General features: G+C 31.2%; 1 protein-coding gene across 1 annotated transcript; it reads right to left on the bottom strand.

The window, feature by feature from the left end:
- Positions 1-2,705: 2,705 nt before the first annotated feature.
- Positions 2,706-12,897, bottom strand: mtDNA-helicase (mitochondrial DNA helicase). The gene is made up of 8 exons (XM_072524027.1): positions 12,555-12,897; positions 12,124-12,353; positions 10,013-10,440; positions 8,713-8,863; positions 8,512-8,661; positions 8,139-8,327; positions 7,524-7,844; positions 2,706-4,436 (listed from the first exon to the last, which is right to left on the bottom strand). The coding sequence occupies exons 1-8, from the start codon at positions 12,796-12,798 to the stop codon at positions 4,278-4,280; spliced, it is 1,872 nt and encodes a 623-aa protein (XP_072380128.1). The 5' UTR covers positions 12,799-12,897; the 3' UTR covers positions 2,706-4,277.
- Between the last annotated feature and the right edge of the window lie 608 nt (positions 12,898-13,505).

Below are 13,505 nucleotides of genomic sequence, written 5' to 3'. Positions count from 1 at the left end.
CTTTTGTTTTATTGTTACCAGTATACGGGAAATTTTACTATCTTAAAGAAATGAATCTTAACAGATATGCTCAAGAAACTCAAGGCTTCTTCAATAATAACTTTTGCTGTTTTTTTTTTGTAAATTTTCTGAGATCTATATGTATTCTACTCCAGTGGGAGAGTAGATTCAAAAACCATCTCAATTGATACTGTTATGATTTTTGTTTAATAATTATGCTACAAATTTAATTTTCAAATGTTTTCCTGTCATTTGACTTTTTTGTCATGCTCATTATCTGTATCCCTATCTTTAGTGATATTTTTTTGTAATAGTCTTTTATCAACATAGTCCAATGAAAATTAACCAAACCAAAATTGAATATTGGGCAAAGATCTTCATGATACCAAAATGTCATCTTTCTCCAGAAAAATATTGAATAACAACAACAGATAACATCTTAGTTAATGAAAGTGTGCAGTAAATCTTTAATTTGTCAAAGACCAGGTTGCATGACATTGATGGAACTTTGCTACAAAGACTAGATCTCATAAACATTCTTCAGAAAATACATACCTAGAGGCTGCATAACATTCTGAATATGTCCCCTGTTGAAAATGTCTGGAGCAATATAAGAACAGTGCGTAGGTCCAATACTGAAAAATTTAGCATCCTGAGGAGAAATTAGATATGTCAAAATAGTCTTATGGCGTTGCAGCTGTGTTAGATGAAAACCATGCTAAAAAGATAAAGAATTTTGAAGTAGCCACACTTAACTGGCTGTTACATATTACAGTTGATGCATGCGCCATTACCATGAACATCAAGTAGTGGTGAAGGAAAGTATCCGACGTGCCATTAGAAGAAAAAACAGGCGATTAACATGCATACATCAGTTACGGTGCAAATACTTGAGTAGTTTTGTCAATAAAACCTGGGAAGAAACTGAAGTTTTCGAGACGATGATACTGAACCGGATTTCTCAAACTATCCATGAGAAAATAATACCATTACGAGCTAGAGTCAGGACAGGAAAGGCTTGATGTGCCCAAATATTAAATCTGACAGTGTATCTCAAAGCAAATAAATTAGTGAAGTGATTTGTATTGATCTTACTGTAACATAGAACTCTATAAACCATTAAAAATGACTGGTAATTGTGTAAAACATCACTAGAGATTTTGGTCTGGGTAATTTACTTAATGCATACTGTCATACCGACGGTCTTAAATGCGCATGCAAGAAAAAAAATTTGTTGAAGAAAGAAGCTGTACTCGCTTCTATCTTGTACAAGATATACAACAATGGAATATCAGTTAAGAAAGAAATATTTTATATTTTTGACGATATTGTTATGTGAAGAAGCAAAGGGAAATTAGCTATCTGAAATCTTAAAAACTTTATTATCTCAAAAATTCTCTGAAGTCTAACCTCATAAAGTTTCTAGCCAGTTTTCATTTTAAGACATAACATTAGTTTAAGTTTATGCCGATGACTCAACGATGTTTCAAGTTTGTTATATCGTGATGACATATTTTTTTACAGTTACCTCGGTCTAGTAATCAGTCACTTTTATTCAATATTCAAAAAACTGTATTCGTATCATTAACATTCCGACTAAGCTCTACAAAAGCTGCATAAGTATAGCAATCAGTGGCTAGAATACTTTGAATTGTTCTGAACAATGTCCACACTACTATTGAAAATCATTATTATTCCCGTATCGAACAACAATTATCTTCACCCTCCCTCAAGAACCCTCGTGATAAGTCAGGAGCTATATTTATATATGAGATCAAACATGGATTTATTGATTGTCCAAACCTGTTAAACCAGATTAACTTTAATGTTCCCCATCAAGCTCTACGCTACCACAATGTTTTCAATATTCCTTTCCACAGAACAACCTATGGTATTCACAACCCATTGGATAGATACATGGGGCTATTAAATGTTCTTGATTTTGATATTTTCAATATAACTTTAACTCAGTTAAAAAGATCTCTTGCTTTGTGATATGGATATTGGTATTGTTAAATTTTGTTCTTGTTATATTTTTAATATGTAAGATTTTTAGTCTCATTTTTTAAACTTTTTGATATTGATTTATATTATAAGCAATTTCAAGTTTTGAATCTTAACTGTGATATTGTATACTGTAATTTAAACTGTTAATGGGATTATCCCGTGTATTAAATAAATAAATACATTACTGGCGCAATCGGCGCAGACTATTACGTATTGGTCCATTATGCCAGTGAAATGTAGGTCATTATAGGCCTTATAAGCGAGTACACTCTCTTGAGGTGAACCATTTTTCTGTTTTCTCTAACGACTCTTCTTAAACTGAAGGTGAATTTGGACCAACCGTAGATGAATTTGCATCGATATTAAACCTTCGTCGAAGAATTATATTGCGGCACGATACTCGATGTAATTCACCCGTGCAACATAACATGCACTCCAAAAAACTTAAAATCACTGCCTGAAAGTCAACTGTTACTTGGAATGACTTGCAGTTTTACACGGCGTCTACTAAATATGTATGTATACTGTATACACATTTAATATCCAAAAATGAATGGAACAGTCTACGATCGCTGTGCAGTTTTTTTGCAACATATATACTGTTATAAAATTCCGTTTGTCAATTTATTAATCAATTTTAAGACTTTCCAAGTAAGAATAAATAGCCTAGGGAAAGATTGGAAGGCAATAAATAACTATTTAACAGTTGCAGAAAAATATAATTTATTTTTTTCCAATATAAAATTAAAAAATCAACATTTATACATAATGTGTATTCCGATTGTAAAGCTCAAATATCTAGAACGAGACTTAAAAAGAGTAAAAAAATGTCTAGGCCCATTAAAGTACGGCTACAGTACGGCGTTCATATGAGGGTTTGACAGTTATTTAATATTTTTTTTGTTTTTGGACTAAGTCCACAAAAAATTGCGCATTTTCAAGGCGTAATTTAATAACTCCCGACATTCTCCACCGGATTTACGGAGAAAAGACCTATATCTATCTTTATAAAAGGCTATGTTGACAAGTCACACCGTTTGTCCAGTAAACTAACGACGCCATCTAGGAAAGAAATCTGAAATACAACAATTTGATATTGATATGAAACGATACGTTTAATCAATAATACAAAAAATATTAATTACATATTAATATAATCAATAAATAATATTATTAATATTTTTAAGGTACGATTTAATACAAAATAATTTAAAATTTTATGTTAGCTTAGATTTAAAATTCTAGCATCACCTAGAAAAGAAATCTGAACAGATAAACTGACAGACAAAATAAATTAAAATTATCTGACATAAAATATTTATTTGCCAAATAAAGTACTGAATAAAAAGTTATCTGGAAAATAAATTGTGTTTATTGTAGTTCGTTATTATGTTATAGGTTACAGCGAAATCAAAAATATAATCTAAATATTGTTGGTTAGGGTAGGTTAGAGACATGGATATTAAGATATAATGAAATAGGAGAGTATGATCAGTATTATGTTTAATGTTTATAAACTTTGTGCGGGAATATAATATTTAATGCAGAATTGATCATTTTAATTTTTGTAATGAAGACTTTTTTAAAAGGTTAAGATTAAGTAAACCGACAGTGACTTATATTCTGAGAAAATATTGTAAATAGTTGTTAATTGATTATAAAAGTAGGTGTATACATATTTTCATTTACTTAGTTTAGGGATTCAATATTTTCATAATCTTGATAATTAAAAAATGGATTAATTTTTTTAAGAGATATTGGTGCTATTGATTCAATAATAGTAGTATCGGATTCCAAATCTAAAAATATGCACATAGTACCTAGGTTGTCAATTCTTTTAATAATTATAAAATACATTCAATTATATATAAAAAAAGAATATAAATCTTCTATATATAATACATGGAATATTGATTTTAAATTCTGACAATTTCGTGATACTTCTTGGATATGTTTGTCTAGGACTAGGTACCTGCCAGGTAGGAATAAATAATTCTGTATTCTTGATAAGAAGTTTAAATGGAGATAAGCAATAAAGTATGAAGTTATCAATGTCAAAAAACGATAGATAGACCTACTGTCTATGTTTATTTTAATATATTTGAATAATTGTCTTTAGACATAATTTTTTTTTGTTTTATGTTACATTATGTCTATAGTTTATTGTATTTAAAACGATATTAAAAAATTTTCGAGTTAAGAGCTTTACAATCCATTTACACACACTACATTGATAACAATCTGGTAAAACTTTAAGTAGATAAAATGTTTTAAATATTTGGTATAGAAGCATCACTTTCAGGTTGCGATAATGATTGGACCAGTTCCACTTTTTTCTCCTTCGGTTTCTTTTGTTGAAAACTCAAGCTATCTTTATCGAAATCTAATGGCATTATCCCCAAGTCTCCACTATATCTATTTTTGACGACCTGCAAAATAGGTAAGAGTTTAAAAATATGATACATCTAGAAAGTATGCTGAATTTTTTCTTTGTTATTTTGTCACGTTGAAATAATCAATGATTTTTAACTGAAAATGGGCGATAAGACACAATCGACTTCCAGATAATTCTAATAAATGGATTTTTCATTATATATTTCAATATACAAACTAATCAGATCCATATGACGACTTTTTAACTTGTATAAACTCTTACAGAGAATCGTTCTAAAAATACCTACATTGAATTAACTCTTAAAGTATCTCTGGTATTACCAGACAGTGCTCGATGGGTATTACCCTTGTACCACACATTTTCGCCAGACTAAATGAGTAGTACAAATCAGATTTCTACCTATTTACATCTATACCTGTATTTTAATAAGTAGTGCATAGATGGCTCTGATATTGGAACGTTTTCTCAACTTGTAAACATTGTACTGGTACAACATTTGTACCAGAGGATTCTAGTGTGCTTCTTTTTTGCAATTAGCACGTGGTTGAATGTGTTTTTGCTATTTTTTCTTCAAAATTTGACCATTTGCCATAAATGGTAAGTGTTTTTTATTACCAATATAAGGATACTACACAATAATTTGAAAATAAAAAATATATATCAAAAGTAAAGAAAATTGAAAATTATTTTAAATATATTTTAGAAACATGTAACCTCAAAGTTTCCTCTAAAATATAAATATGTATGATCATCACTAATATGCTAAATTGGTTTCATATGTTGTGTTGGTCATTTTTGTATATTTTTGTCACACATTATGAACCAATCCATTTGTTAAAACTTTCGAGCAACCTCGTATAATACACTTTCAGTTGACTTGTGCCCGACCTACATTTTACACCCCTCGAGAGGGGCTCCAGGTAGTTGCGGACAAAAAAAGGTCGACACTCAGACTCTCATCACATCAGCATTAGGATAACGACGCTATTTTTAAATTTCTCGTTTATAAAATATTTTGCATGTGCTTTTTATAGACAGTTTAATACAGTTGTTTAGTTTAAGTAATTTGTTTTTGTTTTATTACACAACGTGAAATTCAAATAATATTTAACTTACACCTCCTACACTATTTGCGCTCGGCAAATATTTTCCACAATACCCCAACATGCATGTTTTTTCCAAAAACTATTCTGATATACAGTATTGGAAGAGGGGTCTTACAACTGACCAGCTAGCCAAAATATTACATGAAATAACGGATGATCAAGCTGAATATTTCAAGATTGAAGGAGACTCAGATGCTGAGGATGTAGTAGAACCTGACACAGCATCAGAAAGATCTTCTAGCAGAAGTTCGTCTACAATACTGCCGTCTACTCCGTCTGGAAGTTGTACAGCCAAAATAGACATAGTAACTAACTACAAACCTCTACGTAGAAAACGTAAAAATTCTACAATTTAAGACTGTCTAAAACACGAGGATTCAGATGATTCAGTAGCAGACAGAGAGTACCAGCCTGAAAACCATCTCAAAACAAAAATATGAATTCTTCATCATCAAGTGGAGATGAAGCAACTTTCGATATTACCAATGATTTTAGGGAGTGGTCTAAAGAACCAAGAATACCTATTGAATTTAAAAATTGTAATTATGCAAAATTCAAGGATTCGAAAGTGATACCGTCTTCTGAAGACCCAGTAAGTTTGTCGAACAGTCAAATTTATATGCTGCCAAAGCCAACAAAAATTAAGATTTGTTCTTCGAAGGATTGAAATCTTTCCTTGGAATTTTAATTCTAATGGGATTTAATAGTTTACCTTCTATCAAAAAATATTGGTCTGCAGATAAAAATCCTGGTATGCAAATTTTCATAATGAAAGGATTACTAATATTTTTCCTCTAAAGAGATTTTTTGTAAAAAAAAGTTGTACAAAGTGAGATCTCTTATTCAAAAATTAAAAATAACCTTTATGGAATCTTTTTCTCCGAGCAGAAATATTTCAATTGATGAAAGTATGGTTGCCTTTAAGGAAGGACTACTTCGAAACAGTACATGCCAATGAAACCCATACAGTGGGGTATAAAAATTTGGGCAATGGCATGCGCTGAAACAGGTTACCTCATCAATTTTGAGGTATATCAAGGTAGAGAACCTGAACAGACTAACGAACATACTCTAGGGGGTACTAGAGAAACTAGCATGAAAATTATTCCTTGATTGAACTCCGGTACAACGGTTGACCAGCATTTTTTTCATAGAAAAAACAAAAATATATTCAAACTATTATCTGAAAAAACTTTGAAAAAAGTTCATCATAATAGATTTGCGGATTAAAGAGTTAACAGTAGCGCGTAACCAATGTTTCCCCAGAACGACAATCCCAGTATTCTGGTGGTGGAGTATAAATTTTCATTGCAAGCCGATGCAAAAGAGCCGTATATTTACAGTCTGGTAAATGTTCACAGTGTTCCGAGCGATTGATCAATAAAGAACTTGTCATTCAACAAGTTCTAATGAACTGAGGCGAGAGTGAATAATTTTGTTACAAAAAAAAACACAATGTGGGGGTTTTTAAGGGGCTACACAAGGCATTTGTATGAGCTTCTGTTACTAGAAAGGTCTGAGTTTGCGCGGGGGTGGAGGAGCTCTGATCTAAGTAAGTCAGTGGGTAGGTACCAAGTATGGGAATATAAGACAATAAGACAGCTGTGAATAAGGCATATTGAAATAAACACTTGCGAATCAACTGAAAACATGACATAGAGGCTACAGCCATGCTATTAACTGTGGATTTGTTGGGCCCAAAAAATGCATAGTACAGGGGGAAAAGGTTGCATGAGAACCCAGAGAGCTGATAAGTCTGCTGGTAAGTCGACATTCGCTTTTCCAGATCCTCAAAGGATGCAATCAATGTCATTTTGTCAATAGACGGAGAGCTACTAGAAAATGCTAATATTATTTGCCTCTATAGCTGTGTCTGAAAACAAAATTGAAGGCCTGAAGGATGAATGATTGGTAGATGAAGTGGTATGCTCTATTGATAGATATATTTGTTGTAAGTTAATTTTTTGGGCTTCCAACACTGTGCTTATCAATATATTTTATATTCTTATACTCACTTGTAAATATTTTTTTCCTCTAAGAGCAGTAAGTCGCTTATCTTGAATAATGAGAATGTTATCGGCTTCTTGTGAAGCTTTGGCTCCTCCAAAAATAGAACTGGTAGTCAAATCTTCGGCGTCCCGTTCTTTTCGAGGATGTATAACTAAAGTAACATGGCAGTTTTTTCGCGTGGCAAACTCTCTAAAACAACCTATGATTAGATCTTGCTTCCAGAATCTATCCATGTGTTTTTGGTCTTCTGAGGTGCCCATCATGAATTGGAGATTGTCAATTATGACGTGCGCTATGTCGTGGACGTATGTCGCATGTTCTATTGCCTTAAACGGTATGAAAAAGTCAGTTTATGTGTAGAAAAGATTCGAAATGGTTAATTTTTTGAAGATTTTGACGCTTCCTCCAATTAAAAAGGTAAAAATCTTATAAATCAAATATATTCAAAATTTAATATTTAAATATGCACCAGAATATGACCTAATAAGAAGCACATGAGTTTTTTATCTTAAGTCAATCTGTGGTCCCTCCTTGTATGGGCCACAGTGCTAGTATTATTAATAAATTATAAACTCAGTATCATTTATTTTAGACTATTTATAATAAAATATCACTCTTACCTCCATTACTACTTTAATACTCTGGTGCCCGTGAAACGTCATAAAATATATAGGTAACTTCTCGAACTGGTCTGCCCAATGATCGAATAAATGTAAATGTTCGTCAAGTGGAATACCAGCCAACTGCTGCAGCATGGTTTTTGCTAGCCTTGCGTTCCGTATCTCGAAACTACCCCACAAAGTATTAACCTAAATGAAGAAGTGAATTTATAACATTTAAAGTGATATTAAATGATATTGTTTCAAATATTGTAAGTGTTGTAATAAATTTTGTTCATATTGTTGTATTGTTTCAATAGAGACGATAAACTGCAAAAACTAGTGCTTGTAATATCAAAATATTATATGTCGTATATGCTGAGAAGTCACTTACCCCTTGCATTGACAGATCTAAAGAATAATCGCTAATAAAAGTAGTTTTCCCTGAACCGGTTGGTCCAGTAAAAATGGTCAATTCACCACTTCTATGGCCCTTCAGAATTTTGTTTAAAGTAGGATACCGCTTCCATTTAACTCCTTGGACCTAAAATGTTCCGAAATAAATGAATTATCATCTTTATTTAAAAAATATTACTTTATCGATGTTCTGAAGATCTGATAATACATCCGCTCTTAATGTGGAAAACGTGGTAACAGATTTGTGCCAAACTGGCTGGGCTGTGGCTATAATCGATTTGAAATCCTGGTTTGGGTCTAAATGAGGAAGCTGCTGTTTTTCTGTAGGTCTGAAATATCAAAAGAGTCTTCATTCTATAAACATATAAGTTTTCCCAATAAACTGTCATGAATTATTTTAATATGTTTAAACCTGACTAACAATATGATTTAAAAATAGTAAAAGGATAACTTTCTGGATCTTTGAGGCAGTGTGTGGTTGAATTATATATTTCCACTCTTTAATTGAAGTCAATTTAAATTAATTATGGGGACCAATTCTTCAACCTAGTCTATTTATCTAATTTTTATGGATGTACAATTATAGTTCTACATATTAATAGAAATGTTCATAACTCCCGTCTCCATACACAATGATTCTCAAACGAATTAATAACATTCAAAAGTATTCCACACTTGAATTATAGTGAACCTTGTTAGTAAACATTATATTTGTTACAATCAGCAGATAAATTTACTTATTTTCAACGGGTTGCTGCCCAACAAGATTAACAATGTGTGCAATGGTTATATTCCAATATGCTTATTCAAAAAAATTTTAAATGTGCTAATTAAAAATACAATACACTCAGGAAGCCTTGGCCTTCATCAGGAAGCTGTAGGTTCCCCACAAACACTAGCATATTGCATTCAATTGATCTGCTATTCTGAAATCCAAATTATTGGTCTACTAGCTGTTTTTCAAGTAAAGCTTTAAGATAATCACACAAAACATTCAAATTTCTTTGGTATTACAGTAATAATTATACTAGTGGGCTGTAATTATTCACCAATGATCTCCTGCTTTAAAATAGGTGTTAAAAAAATATTTTTCCAGCATTCTGGAAATTCACCCTTATTTAACCATAGATTAAAAATGTGCAAAAGAGGTCTGAATAATATAAAACAACAATACTTGAGAAAGCTGGGAGGCACCATCAGGACCAGGACCATTATTCACATCCAGTTCAGATAATTTTATATAAATATCAGATATAGTAATGTTGAAACCAGTAAAGTTAGTAAGATCAAGCGAAGGTGAGTCACTGGGTATGATACATGTTTGAGTGGAATAGATCATAGAAAACTATTCTGCAAAAATATTTACAATATCTGGTCTGTAACTGTTCCTGTTGATAGCTTTTAATAATTTACAGTTGGCTATCAGCTAAGAAAAAGTCTAATAATCCAGAAGTGATTTAGATAAATAATAAACTTACCGAATAAGTAAACACCTCTTCTCTCCCAACTTCTTTGCAAAATTCCTAGCTGCAGTCCAAGACTTATTATCACTTCCAAACCACAATACCAGCTTCTTAAACCTTTCAAGACTTGGCAAAGCATATAGAGATAAATTATTCACTCCGTTAGGTAAACAAACCACATTTATGTTGAGTTTTGTGTTTGCTAGAACCAAAAAGTCTGAAATACTCGGAACTAATACTGCTGTGTCTTTACTTTTTGGAAATCGGGCCGTTAAAATCCCTCCATAATTTTGATCGGGTAATACAGTGTCTGTACTTAATCCGCAGTTAACTTTTCGGTAACCAACAGTTTCTGACTCGACATTTTCTAATGGAAAAAACAGAGTTGTGTGTTTTTCATTTAATCTTACATCTAAGGTTTCAAAAGTTGAACTGGAAATTATCTAAAAAAAGTTTTTAAAATATAAATAGATCACACAGGCCTGAAACATGTAAATATTATCATATCAGCCTGATTGGATTTAATTTGCAATGATACAGTAGAGTTTTTAGTAATACTATGTTCACTTGCCATTCTATAGACTGCAAATCATATGTAAGAACTCTTATGCATTGGTACTATATTAAGTAATTCATCAGTCTGCTTTAGAGATGTGTAGTTCACCATCAAAATAGTTCAAATGAACGATTCTTTCAACTGAACTAATTGAACTAGTTCATTAATTTTCATAGAACTAGTTCACTGCGAATGATTTGCATTATAAAATGTGTCTCAACTTCTAAAGAAGAAATTAATGAATGAATGAGATCATATATTTATTATTTTGTGATGGGATGGACTGACTAGTTTAAAAAAAGAAATGCTGATTAGTCTCAGAAAACAGATAATAATTCTTATGAATGTGACAATAACATAAACAGTCTTATCTTAATGTCATAATGCTTCGCATCTTATGCCCATGCATTGGCTTGGACGTTGCCATGCTGTGTTGTTTCTCGTATTGTAATTTTGAAATAAAAATTTTTAGTTGTGGTTAAAATGATTGATGCATTTACATAAAATATAATTTTATGTATAATATTTTATGTATATAAATATAATTTTATGTAAAAGTGAGAATGAAAATGTGTTATTTAATGTTCCTAGAAAATTCACTATATTTTTTTTTGTAAAGGTTCTTTTAGAAATAACCTAATTATAGATACCTATGAGTTTAAATATACGTAAATATAAAAATAAATCATATGTGAACCAGATTTATATTTAAAACGGTTAATAAAAAACAAATCTTAATAATTTTTTGCAAATAAAAAAAATGTCATTTGCAAAACATTTGAGAAATAAATTTAAAACATTTAAACCTAAACATATGATCGAAAGAAATGGTTCCGAACCCGAACTACTTGTAGGTGACTTGTACGGTAGTGAAAGACTGACTGAAAACCCAAGAAAACGGACGGCCGGCGCCGAGCTTGTGTGATGATAAGACGAGACATCTGGCAACCAGTTATGTTAGGGTTGGATTTCAATTTCGGTCCTACAAATAGTTCTTTTGTGAACTAGTTCATTTTTGTGAAATAGTTCTCTTGAACTAGTTCGTCTAAAAGAACTAATAAGCACACCTCTAGTCTGCTTTAACCAATCTGTGATGTCTGCCTTTCCAGATACACAAGTTGGTATTTTTCTCATACAATGTGTGTGATAAAATCCTGAGGGGTATTCAAGCTTGCTAAAAGCCCTTCATTAAAATGCTGTAGTCTGTAGTAAACTATTATTTTTGTGTGATTAAACCATGTTTTGTATCACAGTAATGTGATAAAGTAATGTGATAATGTGACAAAGTCCACATAACTGTCTCCATATTTTTTAAGTCAATTTATGAATGAAACTGTGTATTATATTACTTATTTTATGATAAGAGTGATTAAATTTACGCTTACCAAACTTTCATACAGCATACAAAATGCTAAAAGTAAGGTGATCTCAATGATTTTCTTATGAAAAAGTATATATGATGCAATTGTTTTAATTTGACAAGAAAATCTATTGGACTCATCTATTTTAAGACTAAGTTTTTCATCACAGGCCTGTGATCTATAAAAACAAATTAAAAAATGTTACTTACAGGTAACTTGAACTTCTTTAAAACCTCATGCAACTCTTCTTCACTTAGAGCTTTAATTTCACTGGTTGTACTTCTTATTTCCTCCAAGGTTTTTTCAATTCTTTCATTGGCCTTTTCTTCCTCTATAGATCCATCTTTCATTTTTGTCTTTTTGCTCTTTTTTAAATTGAAATAAGTTTCTAATGTATTCCACTGACCTGATTTTTTACAACCAGTACACATAAACCATCCTAAGAGAACAAAATATAAGTAATTACAATTTATATACCCATTGTATGTTTTAATTATTACTTCAACCTGCAGTTGTATTAACTGCAATTTTTATATAATATATCTTGATATATTTTTAATGTATAATAAACAGAAAACAGTTGGAACAAAAATAAATGAATTAAATGGGTAATAGTTTATAATGGGACATTTAGATTTACCTGTTGTTTTGTTAATATATAATTTGGCACCTTTACTAACTTTAGGACACAATGTACAAGGGGTAGTAAAACAAGTAAAGCCTTCTTCAAACTGAAAATTATTAGTTTTCATGGCTTTCTTAATTGTTGTTTTGGATATTTCAGGAATTGCTTCAATTGCTAAATCATTGTACAGTCTAGTAATTATTACTGGTGGTTTAATTAAAATTGTATTCTTTATAAATCTACCTAAACGAACAAACATGATTCATTTTAGAAATTAATAGAAAAATTGTTATTGTCCATGTCCATGCTATAGTTTAAAAACAAATAATATAAAGTAAGGTTATAAAAACAAAAATCACAGATAAATTAAACCTTGGTAACACAAGGCTAGTCAAGGACAACGCACATTTTATATTTGTGCACCCTTCCGTTTGGTGGCACTGTCAGTCTCGTTCCTGTCAAACACAGTATATACCACAAATAGTAGTGTAAGTGAAATAGAAAGTATGGGGAGAGTGAATTGCATTGGTCCAGCCGTTCATAATGGAGACGGCGCTACTAATCACGTTAGACGGTAGTACAAAGAGGGCGGTGGCACCGAGGTGGTATGACATTAGCACAGAATTACATATTACATAGCAAGAGGTGTATGACGTTGATGTAAGTGGTATTGCCATGGTCTCACTAGTTTTGCCTATTTACCCAAATAATGATTATACTATACAAAATGTTTTCCAAAAAAATAAAGATTGTAAAAATTCTACTAAACTCACATTTTAAATTTACAATAACTAATTTCTAATTTTGTTAGTAAATACAAACTCCATACTATTTTGTACATTTTGCTTCTGTAGTTAAATTAGCTTTAATAACCAACACGAATCTTTAATTTATATACTATATAAATATTTTAAAATCTTTAAAATTCTTAACTCTTATAATTGCATTCCTAAAAGTTGCTTGTTT

The sequence above is a fragment of the Diabrotica undecimpunctata genome, chromosome 2 (assembly GCF_040954645.1).
Source record: "Diabrotica undecimpunctata isolate CICGRU chromosome 2, icDiaUnde3, whole genome shotgun sequence".
NCBI lineage: Eukaryota > Metazoa > Arthropoda > Insecta > Coleoptera > Chrysomelidae > Diabrotica > Diabrotica undecimpunctata.
This window is presented reverse-complemented; position numbering and strand designations above follow the sequence as displayed.